General features: G+C 46.6%; 1 protein-coding gene across 3 annotated transcripts in view; it reads right to left on the bottom strand.

Annotated features, from left to right (window-relative positions):
* Window positions 1-17,855, bottom strand: part of HIF1AN (hypoxia inducible factor 1 subunit alpha inhibitor) — a 53,726-nt gene that overhangs the window by 30,213 nt on the left and 5,658 nt on the right. The window contains exons 4-9 of one of the 3 annotated variants that reach the window (XR_013331165.1): window positions 17,062-17,207; window positions 16,144-16,250; window positions 15,661-15,724; window positions 15,316-15,426; window positions 14,317-14,496; window positions 2,364-11,031 (exon numbers count right to left, since the gene is read on the bottom strand). Coding sequence is in view for 2 of the 3 variants with exons in the window: in XM_077748315.1 (XP_077604441.1) it covers window positions 14,452-14,496; window positions 15,316-15,426; window positions 15,661-15,724; window positions 16,144-16,250; window positions 17,062-17,207 (473 nt within the window). In the remaining variant the exon portion in view is untranslated. Of the gene's footprint in view, window positions 1-2,363; window positions 14,497-15,315; window positions 15,427-15,660; window positions 15,725-16,143; window positions 16,251-17,061; window positions 17,208-17,855 lie in introns of those variants that run through there. The other 2 variants (XM_077748315.1, XM_077748316.1) reach the window with 2 other exon arrangements.

The raw sequence follows: 17,855 nt of genomic DNA, 5'->3' as shown, positions 1-17,855 counted from the left end.
TCCCCCCCCCCCTTTAACAAAAAAAAAAAAAAAAAAAAAAAAAAGTTAAAATAAGGCTGAGCTCAGTGCCTCATCACAAATCACAAAGCATGGCTGCCCCCACGGGGCTTCACTGAGCATCGCAGTCTCCATCGCTATGTCTTCTTGGCCCCATCATGATAGAACAAACTTCCATCTCCAGTCCCCCAAGAAACTGCCAATGTACTCCACATCATCCTCAGATCCTTTCCCTCCCAGTGCTCTGATCCCATTCCCTTCAACACATTATACCCAGTGCTCTAATACATCAACACCCCCCCCCCAACACTCCATCAAGTGTCCCCCAGCCCTGGTGCCAGCACTCCAGTTCCTCTAGGGCCCTTCAGTACATCCAATCTCCTCAGTTCTCAAACATCCATTTTGAGCTTTAATACCATGTCCCCATCTCCAGACCCATCTTCCTTCTCCATCAAGGCTACAGTTATCTAGAGAGCAAGTCTGTGTACTCTTGCCAGCCTAGCCCCATGATTTCATTTCCCCTCCCAGAGGCTCCAAGAAAGAACTAATGTATAGCAGCTAGGTCACCTTCCATGTCCGAGGTCAGTTTCTCAAAATGTGGTCAGAGAACCATGAACACCAGAATCACCTGGGTAACTGGTTAGAAAAACAGGTTCATGGGCTCCATCCAGAACTACTAAATGACTGGTGGTGGGGTCAGAAATCACATTCACAATCTTGTCTGGTGATTCCTACACCAGTTCAGAATCATTGCCCTTAGATGCCTGACTCATTCAATCTTAACAACTCCATGAACTTGGCATTATTATGCTACTTCAGTTAAGGAATCCAAGGCATATAGAGCTTAGGTAAGTTGGTGACAGTGACACAGCCAGTCACTATAAGGGGACTTGGGCTTATCTCTGATCCCACTGTAATGGGGTTCTTGGTGTCCCAGGAACCCTCCTGCCATAGGAACAGCCTTCTGCACCTTGTGCTCTACACCAGGGCAGACAAAGAGATCACATGCAGAGTAGCTGAGGTCGAGTATGTGTCCTAACAGGAGCCACATCTGGATCCCACGTGTTTGTGCCACGGGCAAGCTTTTCCACACGTCAGTCGTCTTCTTGGCCACACAGAAGTCCCAAGCCAAACGCGACTAAGCTGAGAGCCCCCGCGGGCTCCCCATAGCGGGGAGTGCGGGAAGTGCAGGTGCAGCTGCAGCCAGGCCTACTCCACTCTCGCTATTGGCTCAGGATCCATGTGGAGCGAGGGCGCCACGTTGTGACCAAAATGGGGACTGCACATCCCAGGGGAGAGTGACGAAAGGTGGTGTTGGAGATCAAATGTGTGGATTCCTTCCTACTTCACTTAACTCATTTCCTACTTACTCCCTTGCTGATCCCCATTCTAGACCCAGCCTAAGTAACTCTTAGTCCTTAGACTAAGAAAGGCCTAGAATGAGACTCACAGGCCAATGTCTATGGGTACCCACAAAAAGGGAAGAAAAGTGGACCCCCAGATTTTCTCCCAAACCCCAGAAAAGTGCTTGAGAAACAAATACCTTTATTTGGGGTCAGATTATACACCCCAGCCCTTCATCCCGGAAGCTCAGCACCATAGTTTCTAGCAAGTTTCTGGCAGTAGTCAGGCCCATTGCCATGCTGGCAGCTTGTCAAAATATTCTCATTTGTAACTGACCTCCTTTTAAAAAAAAAGGATCCAGTATTCCAGGGGTGGCCTGACAATCTGAGAAAGCAGTGGGGTAATGGCCTCCCTTGATCTGGCTGCTTTTTGGCTAATGCAATCCATGACTGTATTAGAGGTTTTAGCAGTCACATCACATGGTTGACTCCTATTGAGCTTGCAAGTCAACCAAACCCCCCAGGTCTTTTCTTCATGAACTGCTGTCAAGCTGGGCCCACCCCCTGCCCAGTACTTATGTCATTGATTTTGTTTTAACCTAAGTGCAGGACTCTACATTTATCCCTGTTAAATTTAATCTTGTTGGTTCCAGCCCAGTGTTCCAGCCTGTTGAAATCATTTTGAATCCTGACTCTTTCATGCAAAGTATTAGCTGCCCCTTCCTAGCTCTATCACCTGCAAACTTGATGAACCTGCTGCCTTGGTCAGTTGTCAATAAAAATGTCAGACAGGGCACAGGCCCAGACTGATCCCTAGGGCATGCTGCTGGAGACTTCCCTCTGGTCTAGGATGACATGGATCCATTAATCAGCCCTCACTGGGTCTAGCTCTTGACAAAGTAACATGACTATTTGGTTCAGATGTTTCTGCTAGGTCTACAGATATTGTGAGAGGCTATCAGCTGCATTAGTGGAAATTTCTCTTGCCCCTGGCCGTGACCCCAACATCATGACTTTGCCCTCTTTCCAAAGTATATAGTGTCATTTATTTAATCGTAACATTAGGGGATTACAGACCTCCAATGGTGCTCCCTCCTGCATCTCTTGTCTCTGCAGAGTATTTCTGAGCTTCAGGATCCCCCTGAGTTTAAGCAACTATTACTATTTCCTATCTTATCACCCTGTGCCTTCTGAGATCTTATCCTCACCCTTAAGTTCTCTCCTGTCTTCTCTTCTGCCTTCAAATATATGCAATAGCCTCCCTCCTCTAAAAAGCCACTAGTTGCCTCCCTAAGCTGTGGTTGATCTCTGCCTCTTTCTCTTAAAAACCCAAACACTTCCAACCTCACCTCCCATGTCTCCTGAATTTTCAGTAATCTTCCATCCCTCAGGCCAGAGAGAACAGGTATAATCTAAAGCAGAGAGCCACGGGTGGGGTGGGGGACTCAAACACAGAAGTGAAGCTGTAGTCATATTATAAAGGTGATCAGGAAGTTCACAGGAACTGAGACAGGAGTTAAGAACCTAGGCAAAATGTCTGGGCAAGAAAAGGAACTGCTCATAGAAAAGAGCAGCAAACACAGAGAAGTCTGAGCCTGGAAAGTTCTCACATATTTCCTAGAGGGGCTGAACCCAGTCCTGGGACCAAGCCAGATGGAAAGGCAGCCTAGCTGGAGTGCAGACAATGAGAGCAGAGAGGAGGGTGGGGCCTGCATTTTTCCTGAGCCCATACCCCAGGCTATGAATCAGATGTTGAGAACCTCAGAACCTCTAGTTCAGGGATCACACACTCAAAAATCTATGTGGGCTAGACAGGTCACAGAGATGAGACAGACCTCTGTGAGACACAGAGACACAGTGACTACAGCAAACTGGAAGGAACACCCCCAAAAGAGTGGTAGTTACTCAGCTCCAGCCAATTGTCCTATAAATTTTATTGTCAGATCATCTGATTTTCCAGAGAGGCCAAAATCTGGCTTTTTAGATGGAAGTTGATTTTAAATTCTGCCAACTAATCTTAAAAAAAACTTTCAAAAAACATGTCTGTAGCTCTGATTTTACCCATGATGGCCATCTTCACTGCTGCCAGTTAACTGGTATTTGGAGAGGCTCAAGACTTGGCTTTGTGGTAACACTACATTCCTTGAGTTTTCTGATATCCGTATGGGTGATTTTTGTGTACAGAAAGTATTATCCAGAAATTAGTTTTAAAAGGTATATTCAATTTTCAAAGTTACATATTAAAAATCCTAATTCTTGTCTAAGCTTTTAAGTTTAGCTTACAAACCTTAGTTTTGCTTATAAAACAAAGGAGTTTGGTTTAATGGAAGGTTAATGTATTTGATTTCCTCAAGTACTTCATTTATCTGACTGAAATAAACCTTCCCAAGTACTTATTATATCTCTAATAAATTAAGTTTATAAACACAGCATATCTTAAATCATTTAAAATATTCCAAAGCTATATAGAAACTTAGCAAGATTTCAACATAAAATTCAAGCCTAAATAAATTGCTCAACACTCTATAATACAAATAGCATAGGGGCACCTCTGTGGCTCAGTCATTAAGCATCTGACTATGGATTTCGGCTCAGGTCATGATCTTGCGATTGTGAGAGCCCTGCGACAGGCTCTGTGCTGAATGCTTGGAGCCCGCTTGGGGCTCTTTGTCTCCTCTCTCTGCCCCTACCCTGCTGGCACGTGCTCTCTCAAAATAAATAAACTTTAAAAAAAAAAAAAAGGTATAGGTTCCTTAAAGCAAATGTAGTAATACTGTGGCTTTGATGTTCTTAAACAGTACTATCCTTCATTCTAAGCCCTCCAGTGTGAAGACATATGTACCTACTTATCAAGGAAGCATTTAATGCTGCCCCATATAGTTTCAAGGTCACCTTCTCAGATGGCTGAAGGTGTAAAAGAACCAGAAACTCTGGATGGACCAGTGACTGGAAGCTAAGATGGGACCCAGAAAGTCCTACTTGTAGCCTCTGAAAGCCCTAACAAAGGAGCTCCATTATTTAAAAAGGTGGTCACCCAGCTCATCCCTGAGTTCTACGCTCTTCAGTACCTAATTGCATTTTCTCACAGAAGTCTAGAACCCCAACTTGGCTACCATATACCCTGACTGGGGTGATGCATACCCTTGGCTCTAAAACCATTTAAAAGTCTTTCCGACTTGAGAGCTGGCTGGTTCAGTCAATAGAGAATGTAACTCAATCTCAGGGTTGGAAGTTCAAGTCCCACATTGGTCATAAAGATTACTTAAAAAAACAACAAAAGTCTTTCCATCTTGAGGATAACTGCTTCCTTTTTATATTCTTCCTTTCTGGGAGGACCACACTCTTACAGGTATTAACACGATAGATGGTTGCAGGCAAGACTTCTTCATAACTTTGACTTTTAGTCGTAATTCTCAAGGTTCTCCTGGCAGAACTCTGGTCTTCTCACCCTTAGTTCACTCTCTGTCTTCCACTCCATACAGCCTCTCTGCTCAAATGGCTTTCCCTAGCGCTCAATTTCTTTTGTTTGTTTGTTTTGATGTTTATTTTGAGGGAGAAAGAGACAGACTGTGAGCAGGGGAGGGGCAGAGAGAGAGGAAGACACAGAATCCGAAGAAGGCTTCAGGTTCCCAGCTGTCAGCAAGAGCCTGATGCGGGGCTCGAACTCACGAACCGTGAGATCATGACCTGAGCCGAAGTCAGACGCTTAACTGAGCCACCCAGGTGCCCCAGGATCTATCTTCTTTCTTGAAATTCTCACCTCTCAACATCACTCTTTGTTCACCCACTCCTGTGCCAACTAGGTAATGAGAGTCCCCCTACTGCACCCCCAACACTGTGGAATCCCTCCCCCTTCTCCACAATCCTTCCCTTGCCTTCTTCTTGCCTTAAAGGGCAACCAATCTCACCCTAGAAAAGAAATCTGGTATTACTTGTTCACACTAAAGCATGGATAACTGAGACCCTTTTTTATGCTGGGTATACTGGATGCTTCTTGCCTAAGGGGAAAAGAAGTGAAAGAAAGGGAATAACTATTTACTGGGCACTTGATAGACACTAGGCAGTGAGCTGCTTCACTCGAGGTAACTCATTCATTCCCTACAGCCACATGAAGGGGCCTGTTAAGAGACAAAACTCAGAGATGGTAAGTAATCTGACAATCTCAATGTTGCGAATGGTGAAACCAAGATTCAAACCTAGTCCATGTCAACCCCAAAACTGCCCTTTCTCACCACACTGCTTTTCCTTCTTTAATCAAAATCCTTCCTAGTCAACTGTTGGCAGGATGAAAGAATAGTGTACCGGTGGGAAACATTGCTTTACTATTTCCTCCTGGAAATGTGGGAGGCTCTAATCTGTGAACTCTTGCAATTCTAACTCATCCACTCTGGAAAAGCTCTCCTAAACCCTCACCACAACAACCACCCAACAACATACACGGTGCTGTTTAGACAGCATTTTCACATATACTGTCCATCTATCCTGTAAGCAAGGTAGTAGCAGTATTAGCCAATTTTAAATATGAGGGGACTGAAGCATAAAGACAAACATGCCCAAAGTCAACCAGCATGTGAAAAGTACATCTAAGAGTCACACGTAGGTTCACTGCCCCTGAACCTTGTGTTCTTTTCACTCAGCCAGTGTCCTCCACAGACACTCTCCGGCCCCATTTCCTCTCTTCTTCTGGGGAGTATGTGCTAAACTAGAGCTTAGGTCTCTGCTTCTGTTCCCCAAGACCCCATCCTGGCAACAACATCTTTGTCGCCAGCTCTGCCTCTCACAGACATTTAGGCTCTTCCAAAGCCTTATGATCTTTTCCATTTTGCTCCTCCATCAAGCCATCTCCTATGAGATTCTGCTTCAAGCGCTGTATCCTGAGTCAGTAGGATCCAAAAGACCCTGCTGCCAGTAGTTTTCCTTCTCTCTAAGCACTAACTGAACACTGTTCAAAGACACTCAGGTCTTCATAATAAACCACTTCTTAAGTACCCACACTGAACTGGATTTTTACAATATTCCCACATACCCTCATAACAATATCGCAAGCCATGTATTATTTCCCAGCCCTCGCAGGTGAAGTAGCCAAGACCAAGAGCCCTCAACTCATCTATGGACTTGAATCAGAAAGCAGCAAATAGGGATTTCAAACCCGGGAGGCCCTCTAATGCCTCTATTCTCATCAAGACATCACACAAACCCTTGTGAGAACAAGGACCACACTGACTGTAAAGTGGGTAGGATTTTGCTCAAACAACAGAGTTAAAAGCTCACTATTTGAAAACTTAAGAGGGAACCTTCTTAAGTCCATGGTCCTGCTGCCTTTTGGCTAGTATGGTGGCTTCTGCGTCAATCTCTTGGTCTCAAACTCCCTGCCTGTTATGCCATTAGCTTGCATATACCTTCAGTGCCTCTTACCCCCTGGCGGTAGTTGTGATGTTTTCTACTGTCACTGCCATTGTTTCGGGTATTTTTTTTAAACTTTTTTATGTTTTATTTATTTTTGAGAGAGAGAGCGCGATAGCATGAGCAGGGGATGAACAGAGAGAGGGAGACACAGAACCCATAGACAGGCTCCAGGCTCTGAGCTGTCAGCACAGAGCCCGATCCAAGGCTAGAACTCACAAACCGTGAGATCATGACCTGAGCTGAAGTCAGACACTTAACCGACTGAGCCACCCAGGTGCCCCACAGGTATCTTTAATATTATAGAAAAGAGGTTTTGGAAGATCATTTCCCAGTGATGGTGGTGTGATAAGGTCCTTGTGAATCAGGTCAGTGAGAAGGGGCAGGGACTGGTAACATGGGCAAGAAAGTTCATACCTCTGCTCTCTGCTCACGAACAAACAACTAGACTTGCGCTAAGACTAGAAGCAGGACCTGTGGGAAAGCTAGATGAGGAAGGGGTGAAGGCTTTGAAAGACAGAAGAGTTGAGCCTTGCTATCAAACAGTCACTCTGCTAAGCCTTTCTTTACAAACTATATTTCACAGAGCCCTGACAAGCTAGTAGTTATCCCCAAATATATGAAGGAGTTACAAGCAGTCCGTCATTTGCCCAAGGTCATATGGAATGACAGATCTAGGATTCAAAGTCAGGTATGCAGAGCTCTCATTCTCAATCACTATCCTATGTTCCACTATACACTTTATATTGGAGAGGTAATAAAAACCTAGTCCAGATGCAGCTTACATTTTAGGTTAAGGAGTAGAGCTTCCCTTAAGGGCAGGACTGACCTCAATGACCAAGATTTTAAGCAAACTGTGAATAAAACACAGCAACATTTTCTGAGGCCAAAGAGAAGGTTTTCAGGGCCCGAGCCAAAGAAATCTAGAAGCGAAGAGGTGAATGCAAAGTGACTACAAAATGGTCTATATCCAAAAATGACCTGGCACAAGCTCAAGAGGGATCTTCTTCACGTATGGCACTGTAGACCCAGGTTAGAGGCAAGAGGTTGTATGTGGCTACAGAGGAGCACTACAGAGAGGCTCGGGGTGGTGGACAGAACCTAAGAAATCAGGAGGATCTCCGTGTGGAAGAAGCTGAGAATTCAAGGCAGTCAGAATATGTCTCGGGCGGACGTCTGAGTAACTGTATCCAGCATCTCTTGCAAGTAAGGTGGCAGAGTGGCTCCAGAGGCCAGAATGTGGACAGATTTCTGAGAAAGAGGACAGTGGGAAGGTTACAAGGGAGCAAGTCCAATCCATCTGCACTCCAGGACAAACTTGGGCCAGCAACCAAAATGATTTGCAAAGATTTCTGTGGCTAACCAAAGGATTTTCTTCTTTTGGGGTCCATCACCTGGCTCCTTTCTAGGAGTTATTAACAGCACCTTTAAACATGGAGGAGCAGAGAATTTGTTTGGGAACTGGGAGAGAAGCCAGAGAAGAAATGTATGCCCTTCACTGCTCCCCGACCTCTGGTTAACTTCTAGATACCAGCTTAGCCTATGTTACTTCCTACGGGAAGCCTGCTGTGAACACCTAGCTCCTCCTGTACATCTATAACACTAACTGCCTGGTTGGTACCCCCACTGAACTGAGAGCACATGGGCACAAACTAGCACATGGTCTGGAACAAAAATGCTCCAGGGCATTCCACAGATGGTAGCTATCAAGATTCTAGTCTGATATTTTTCTGGATTCACTTCTAAAAGCCCCTCTACCCCAAAGCTATCTTAACACACGTATAATTTAAGTACACTGAAGGGCATGGAATAAAATTGAACCAAGGGGTCCGACTTGACTGCCTTGGAGTCTCACAGTATGAAACTGGCAAGAGCTTCGCCAGGGGTGATGGACACTCTTTCAGATGCCCTCACCCTTCACACAGTGTAAGGAGAGCTCAAACCTGATAACTTCTCACCCTGGCCCTGGGCTGGTGTGGAGAGTGGAAAAGTCCGGCTGTCTAGACAGAAGACAGCAGACACTTCCCTGTCTCCCTCCAGGACAGGCTTACATACTAAGACCCTTCTGTCCGCCCTCCACTCGACATGGGTGTCTCTAGGGCATGTTCCTTGTTCTTTCCTGTAGTTTTCTTGAGAGAAAAGAAATCACTAGAAATCTCACAAATCACTGAAATCAAGTTTCTGAATAAGTCACATAATAAATGTAACAACCACCACCACAGCCATTTATTAAGTGCTTGCCAGGTATGTGCTAAAGCTTTACAAATATCATTTCAGTTAATCCAACAACCCTGAGGTAGATATTTTCCACACTCCCCCTCTTCCCCCCCCCCCATTTTATCATAATTGAGGAAACTGAGGCTCAGAGAGGTAAAGTCAATCAACATGGTCAAACCTGGCTGGTAAGTAGCAAAGCTAGAAATCTGAACCAGAACCAAAGACATCTGACTCCAAAATCCATGCTTTAAAACACTATGTTAGGTTGCTGCTCATTGGAACTTAAAGACATACGCTCCTTCCCCAAATAGTACCTGAAACCCAGACTTTGGGTAGGGAAGAAGGCAAGGCCTAGTTTTTTCACTTCTTTAATCAGCTTTTGTGCCTAAACACTTGGAGGAGTGAAGAGACAGTCTGGGTAAGCTGACCACCAGTCCCTCACCTGCTTCTCCAGCTTCCACGGCTTGTCTCATCTAAGACCTTTGCTCCAGACACAAAACTACTCAACATGCTGTTTCCCTCCCAGCAAGCGCTGAAATGCAGAGACCAGCCAAACTTGGTTACTCAGAGCACCACCAAAGACAAGACACACCAGGAGACATCCACAAGGTGACCACAATCCCAGAACTGGACCATAAGGCACATAGATGCATTTAGATGTTAAAACTTTGCTTCTTCCACCCTGGCTTGCCAGGCCAGGCCCCACTCCTGGGCATTATCCCCCACCCAATCCCTCCTCATGGCTCTCCATCATCCAAGACTCTGGAGATCCTCCCCTCGCCCACCTTTGGAGGCTCCATGACCACAGGTCCCTGGGCCTCAAGGCTGCTAGTGTCTAAGGCCTCATGCCCTAGAAACACACCGAAAGTGCTCAGCTGGTCTCCACTGAAGACCCCAAGACCTATGAGGGTTAAACAGATGGCTGAAGACTAGCAGAAGGGCCATCAGAGTAGAAAAGCTAAACGGGCCACACAAAACGAACAAAGGAATGCTAAGTGGACAGAGCAGACACAGAACAAATAGACTAACCACAAGTCAGAAAAGAAGATGACTCAAAGATGCTCAGGGCTGATCCCAGGCCGAGGGATCCTAGAGAAACTATATCTGAATACTTGCAGCCATGGACAGGGCTTTTGAAGAGAAGGCAACCGTTCAGGAAAAAGACGCTTCGTGGACAGACTGGACAGAGGGAGACTGAGAAGGACAAACTGGAGGAGCCCTGAAAAGGGAAGCTGGGACATCTCTTCAACGCAGGTAGCTTGAGAGGACACCAGAGAAGTCAGCAGGGACTGGAGGACAAGCACCGAAGGCAGAGAAGGACAAGAACAGGGCTGAAAGGCCAGGGCTCCCGGAACCCCATGAGCCACTTCCAAGTGCACCCTGGCATCCATCCTGTTTAGGTAAAACTAGTCACTGAGGGCCATTCCCTGCAGTCCTACTAAACTCTGCACCTGATCTGGAAGGGTAGAAGCCACAGACGTAGGGAACTTACCAAGGAAGAGACACAGTCCTGTCTGTGAAGTTCACATTCTGACAGGAGACAAAGAACCACCCTTTTCCCCAATCTTTGAGGGAGCTTCTAATCTAAGGAACACACCACAGACAAGTCACAAAACTGAGGAATAAATACTAACTAGTGCAAATTAATATAGTCCCTGAATTCTGAAGACAGAGGAAGAATGAACAGACGTACCACAGAGACCTGGACCTGGGAAGATCCAGGTCGGGACTCGCCACATCTTACAACTCAGCCCACTGAATGTGATCTCCTTACTTGTTCAGATCTGGGTGGGGCCTCAGTGCCCGCCATGCAACTACTAAAGCAACTAGTCTGGCTGACCTGACTGGGAAAAATCAACATTGCAGGGGAGCCTGAGTGAAGAGTCCCTCCCTGGGGAGCCCAGAGGCAGAGATTTGTTCTCTACTGATCTTCCTCCTCTCTCAACAATCTCTCCTCTTGTCCTCACAGGGTACATGATTCATGGCTTCATAACCTCTGGTTGTTTCATGCGGTTTCCTCTCCAACTAAGTAGAAGCTCTTACAGGATACATATCAGGTTTTCTTCACACCCTGTAGCATTAGAATGTAACAAACACTTGTCATGAGTGGGGCATCTGAAGTACTGAATTAAAATTTTTTTTCTACAAACAGCAAATACGTCACAACTATTCTACTGTTATCCCTTGCCCTACCACTTGCATTTGACACCCAGCTCTCCCTGTTTGAAGGCTCACGCCTGTACATGCCCATTCCTGTATCCCCCTCAGGCTGGAGTTTGGGCCCACCTAGCCTCTGTCAAGAAGGATCAGCTCAGTCAGCTTGTGGGAACAATGAAAGGGTATGTGACTCTGGTGGGGGCAGAGGGAGGGCCTCCCCACACTAGGCTGGCCCACTGATAAGGATCCTTCCCCTCTCTGTCTCCTAACAGATTCAGATTAATGATCGCTCATTCCTAATTGTCAAATTTCTTTTCCTTCATCCTGTGTCTAATCACCAGTGACAGAAACCATTACGCAAATGAGAGCAGACGACTTCCCCCAACTGTTCGCGTTGGTAAAAACCTTGTAATTTAGAGCTCTGATTTGTAGGGGAAGCTGGTCTCCCCCAGGCATCCTGGGCATCTGCTCAACTGATGCCCAGAACAGGCCCCCCCTCCCCCAAACTCCAACCCCCCAACAAATATTTGACTTCACAAAAGAGTAGTTTCCCATGTACCTGCTGGTGTAAAAATGGGAGCCTGCAATATGGCTGACCTCCATTCAGGCCCAAAGCCCCACCTTCCCTTGGTGTGTCTGTCTCCACACTGCTGGCTAGCATACGAGTAAGCAACAGAGCAGGTAAGTTTCCTCAGCTGCAAGGAGAATTTGAGCTTGAATGCCCTAATCTAGGAAAGTGAAGGAAGAAGCCTAGATCTCTTTCTTGGGGGAAAGGGAGGCAGCAGAACATGAATCAATGTTTTCAGTTATCATCGAAACTGGATCTTCAATCCCATAGGTGCAGAAGCGTGCTGGGAGAAGTCACGGGGCCTATTCAAGGACACACAAATAATGCACTATGATCTAGAACTCCGTTTCCCCACAGCTCCTGCCAGCACTCAACTCAGAACAGGGTTCCCGGTAGTTTTCCCAAGAGGTCTTTGGCTGGAGCCCAGAAGAGCTTTGACCCTGAGCTGTATCTCATGCACCCTCTTGGGCACTGCCCAGCAGGGTGAGATTGGAGGATGGCCTGTAGTGCAAGGGAGGAGGCAATGTAAGAAAACCAACAGTTTGGTGGAAAGGGAGCCACTGGGGGTTTACAGCCAAAGAGCACTGGGTTCAAATCCTTATTGCCATTAATCACTGAATCTTTGAACCCATTTCTTTAGCTGTGAAATGAGAATACCCACCTTTCAGGATAGTGAGAAACAAGATAAGAGCACTAGGCAGATAATTAGGTGTCTAATAATCAGGGTCACTATTATATTATCCAAGGATCAGGACCAATTCTGTAAAGGACCCTCTCCCTTGGTAGCCTTAGGTCAGACCTGGGTCAGCACAGCACCCAGCAAGGGCCAGCTGAGTGGCACATGCCTTTCTGCCGCACTTGACCCTCATCTTTGAGGGCTGAGCAGCAGACCTGTTAAGGAGGATGAAAATAATCTATCTTTCAAAGTTTGACTGTGGTCAAGTTCATCCTCTGTCTGCCTTATTTTCTTTGCTGTGCTCCTCTTTCCCAAAGGAGATAGAGGGATGGAGATCACTGCAATCACATTTTCCAGCATTGGCTATATTTGAAAGAACTATACTTGAGAAGGTACCGTGTTTGCACACCCACGCGGCATCAGGGAACCCCAGAATGGGGTACTAAAAATAAACACCCCTCCCCAAAATACACACACAGATGCACACACACACACACACCCTCTCAGTCCATCAGTGCGTTGTAACTGTAAACTGAGCTTCGGGGCTTAGAGCCACAGCTCAGACACTGAAAGTAAACCTTTGGCAAAAAAAAAAAAAAGGAAAAAATAAAACCAGAGTTTTCCCAACTCCTCTTTCCTTCCAGAGAGAAGGGGCATGGAGATGGGAGTGCCCAATTCCAGAGGCCCCAGTTCCACTGTCATGTGACTGACGGCCCTTCAAGTCATGCAGTGCCCAGCTGTAAGTTGCAGCCGACACGGGTTCCCACAAGTAACAATGCACAGAAAAAAAATTCCACTTCTGTGCTCCATCAGTTGCCCTGACTTTCAAGGGTGTTTGTGGAACATTACAGTGGGGTCTGGCAGAGGAGCTGGCTTTAAGAGGCAAGGCTACATTTTTGTCCTTGCCTGAGGTGGATGGCCGGTGGCAAGTTAGCTGCCTAAGCTTGACCCCATTTCATCTACTCAGCCAGGAAGCTCTGCAGAAGAGGCCGTGGCCTGGGAAGGGAGGGTCCCAGGGCCTGGAGGCTCTAGCCAGTCAGCCTCAGGCAGTTAGCAGTGAGACCCGATGAGTGTCCAATGGCTAAAACAGAGTTTAAAAGCTTTAGGCCAGGTCAGGTGGTACTTCCCTGGGGCTCACACTGTCTGTCCCACTGGACAAGGTTAAGCAGTGGAGAAACTTGGTAAGCAGAGAGGCAGGCCAGTGTGGACACACACACGCATGCGCACACACACCACACACATCCACAGAGGCTTATACCTTTAGAACCTACAGAAGCCACTACTAGGAGGACTCCCTTGGTACTCGGCACAGGGAGCCAAGAGCTGGTGCTTAGAGAGAGAAGCTGTATGTGTCTGCAATTTGGAACTTATGCATAATCCTTGGCTCTTATATCCCAAGGCTCTTCTCGATGTATGGCTTGAGCTTCAAGGTCCAAGTTGGAACCTTGTCTGATTCTCTCACAGGAAGGCTACCTAGGCTCGTAGAGGCAAGCCTCCCTCTCACTTTCCCCATTAAGAGTCCCGGTAGCCATTCCCACCCAACCTAGAGCCTGACTCTGTGAAAACTGGAAGGAGGCAGATTGACCTCACGGTCAGGAGAGCTCTGGCCCTGCAGCCCAGGTGTAGTCGGCGTCCAAGACCATCTCCTCTCTCTCAGGCTGAGGCACTGAGGTTGCAGGAGACAGGGCTGAGAGCCAGCAGTGGCATCCTGACCCAGGAGAAAGCAAGAAACAGATACATACATGCGTGTGCATGCACACACACGCACACACATCCTGAGGGTGACAGACTGACACACACAGACGTGATGACAACCAGAAGCTGGGACTCCACACACTGAATGCAGGACCTTAGGGGGGCAGGGAGGGAAGATGCTGGGGCACAGAGGCGAGGGCAAGAAGTCCCTCCAAATGGGAGTGGAGTGCCAACCACCCTGCCTTGCCCCAAACACCTGCCTCCAGGGCCATGGCAAGAGTCCAGTCCATTAAGTGCAGCGTGCAATACTAGCGCCTGGAGTCTCCTGTCCTCATCAATGAAGCGGTGTGGACGGGCTAGCAGTCACCTGGCAGGAGGCCTCGACTCCTGGCAGGCTAGTTGTATCGACCCTTGATCATTGTGTTCAACAAGGGCCCCACCTGTGAAGAGACATGAGGAGCCAGTCAGAACTGCCTGTCCCCTGGCCCCAGAGCCAGACATGCTGTGTCTGGAGGCATCTGATGTCCAGCCAAGGGCAGGGACAAGGCTTTCATTCAATCTTAAAAACCTTCTAACCTACTCTCTTCCGGGATATACTCCAGGATGTGGCCCCCTCATCTGGGTCCATCTTGTAATACATTCCCTCTCACAATACCTTATAAGCAGCACTAAACTGACAGACAGAAGGTCAGAGGAGTCACCCAAGAGTGCCTGCATGTTTCTTAAATGTGATTTAAGAAGGTTAAATGCCTCTGTATCCTGAAATAGTCACCTGCAATTGGGGCTGGTGCCACCTCCCAATCCCACAGGTCCTCTGGATGCTGAGGCTATCCACAGGAAGAAGGCAAGAGCATTACAAATACCTCCCTTGGGTACCCAATGGGCCACTAGCACACCTGTGTGGGAAGCGGGTCTCAACATTACCTAAAGCAGCCTTGGCACAGCTGGGAGTGTGTGAGGAGATGCTTTAATGCTCGCCTTCCGTTCCAGAAGAATCCCCCCAGGGGTCCCCAGCTGGCACACAAGCCCCATGGGGAACATTACCACTAGCATGGAACAGATTATAATTGATCCACCAGTCAAGCCCAGCTCTCACCAGAAAACAAAGATTTTTCTGAACACACCCATAACCTCTATGGAGAGAAAGGACACCAGATAGTGAAACAGAGGCACTATGGAGAATGTGACACCAATCCTGACTTTTCTTGGTCACTCTGCCCACGGGGCCACAGGAGTGCCACCTTGGGGCAGCCACATACCTCTTGTGGGTTCCCCAAGGCCTCTCCAAGCATCTTCTCAATGTTTCTCATTATGGCCACTTTCTGATGGGCTTTGAGAGGATATTCAATTCTCTTAGGGGTGGGGGCCCCCTGCAAAGGAAGCAGCAGCTCAGGAAATGCCTTTAGCAGCAGGCTTCAGTGTAACCCACCGTGCTAGCACCTTCTTCCCTTTTAAGAAGCCCAGTTTAATTCCATCCCTCTTCATCTCCCAAAAGACCTGGGAGTCACTTTCAGAGATAGCCAACCTCCCCACCTTGCCCCCCAATCATTTATTACACCTACCTCACCCCAATCCCATCTAGGGGGGAAAAAACCCATATTCACCTTATACCAGAAGTTCACAGTGATGGTAATCCCCCCATTTAGTAATGACTCTATGTGATGCCACCTGCAAGAAAATAAACACGTTCCCATTTGCCACCAATATTCTTTAAAGAGAGGAATGGAAAAGAGGTAAAGTCCAGCTAATGCAAATATCAAGGACATTATCTTTACACTAATTTTGTGAAACACACCCGGGACCAGAGGCAGTGGTGTTCAGTCTCCAAATACAAAAGAGCCAAGAACAGTTTCTCCAGCCTCAAGCCTCTGGTATCTCTTTTGACCTGAGGAATTGTCATCTTGTCCTAGAGACAGGGAGGACTGTTCATTTCCTCCACGTTCAATACACTCACATCTGGATATGCCAACCTTCCTGCAGACCACAGAAGACCAATCCTGCCACAACTCAGAAGGGACAAGATACAGTTTTCCAGGGAATGGGAAAGAAAGCTCCCAATAAGCCCCCAGTCCTAGCCCCCTCCTCACCAGTACATTGGGATGTAAAGAACATCACCAGGGCCAACCACTGTTTCATAACCAACCACGTTCTGGAAATTGGGGAACCTCTCGTAGTCAGGATTGTCAAAGTCCACCTGAGAGGTTCAAGAGAAAGAAAAAAAAAATCAGTCAATCACCAAATCTTTATTATTAACTATGATGTACTAGTTTGGCAGTCAAAAAAAGATAGCTTTGAAAAAAAAGATGTTTACAATTCATACCTGGCGAAGATACCACACAAAACTTTAAACATATTTTCTCTCTCTCTCTCTCAGAAAACAATATTAAGACAGGCCATGCTCAAACATTAAGTGATAAAGAATCCTGGGCCTCAGTGCTCCTGAGATTAGAAGCCAATCATCACAGCTTGCAGGTCAGAAAACCTACTCAAGGCCTGCAGATATGAGGAATAAGGATGCACCATTCACCCATATCTTCTGAAACTTTCTCCCACACACGTATTCGAGTCAGCAAAAACTCCTATGTGAAGTGGCTAGGTAGTTTTTTCCTCAAGAAAGAAGAGGACCTCTCTGGTTGTCCATAAAGTCAACCATATACTTCTTTTAGATCCAGGAAAGACAGTAAGTGACATATCTCAATTCTACTCACCCTTCTTCTATCAAAAAGAACTAGCATCCACAACAGAAACAATTGTTAAATCCAATGGAGACATACACATTCAAACAGTGTAACCGGAGTCCACCAGCATCAGTGATGGGGTGTGCCCTCCAGAATTAGCACAACAGAACTGTTTATCCTTACAAATATTTGGGGACAACCACAGGAGCCTGGACGATGTGAGCTGTGCTGTAAAATCATCCGAGTTTATCCACAGGGAAGGGGAAAGACATGCCAACCTTGGATTCCAAAGGCGTTCTAGACCCTCCTCACACCGCACAAGCTTACCTGGCTCTGTCTGTCACATGGGTGATGAACAGGATATGGGTACAGGCATTCAAACTGATCCGGAGGGAATAAAATGCATCGCTTGTAGCCTTTTATCTGGGCAAAGAAGTTCTGCTGCTCATCATAGTGAGCAGGTGTCACGTTTCCTGTAGGAGGAAAGACAGATCTCATTCAGGGTAGTGGCTCTACTACATAGGCCCAGTGCTGGAGAAAAACCTAGTCTGCTCCCTCAGCTAAGGGTTCCCAATCAAAATTTCAAGGAGAATCAGGGAGAGTGCAATTACAACTCCCAGCAAATTAGGTGTTGCGCTTTCAGCAGATAATAAGTTGTTTAGAAACCATCACTAGCTCAGAGTCTACCATCAATTAGAGCAAAGCAAACACTCATAAATGATGCTTCTGTCCTTACTAGACGCAGCAGCACATCATGATGATACTCACAAGTCTGGCAAAGTAACATACTGTACATACCTGTACCTTTCTTGACTATGGTAAGAATTCAGGAGTAGCAAAACAAGAATTAAAACAACTGAAATGACTGGTATCGACGACACAACATAATCCTCTTTGATGGAATTAACCAGTCGTTTCAAGATGTATGAACACATACTTGCCTGGGGTAGCTCTTCTGGAGCTCAAAGATTCTCAGCCTTTGCTCCCATTTCAATACATCTGTGGGATGCAACACTACTTAGAGCAACACTGGGGCTGTTAATTCTCATGAGGGAATGGGAAGAGTATATTGGATTCCCAAAGAATTTGTATAATTTGAATAAGGTTAATAATTTAAAATG

This window comes from Crocuta crocuta, unplaced genomic scaffold (assembly GCF_008692635.1).
Source record: "Crocuta crocuta isolate KB4526 unplaced genomic scaffold, BGI_CrCroc_1.0 scaffold619, whole genome shotgun sequence".
NCBI classification, from domain to species: domain Eukaryota; kingdom Metazoa; phylum Chordata; class Mammalia; order Carnivora; family Hyaenidae; genus Crocuta; species Crocuta crocuta.
This window is presented reverse-complemented; position numbering and strand designations above follow the sequence as displayed.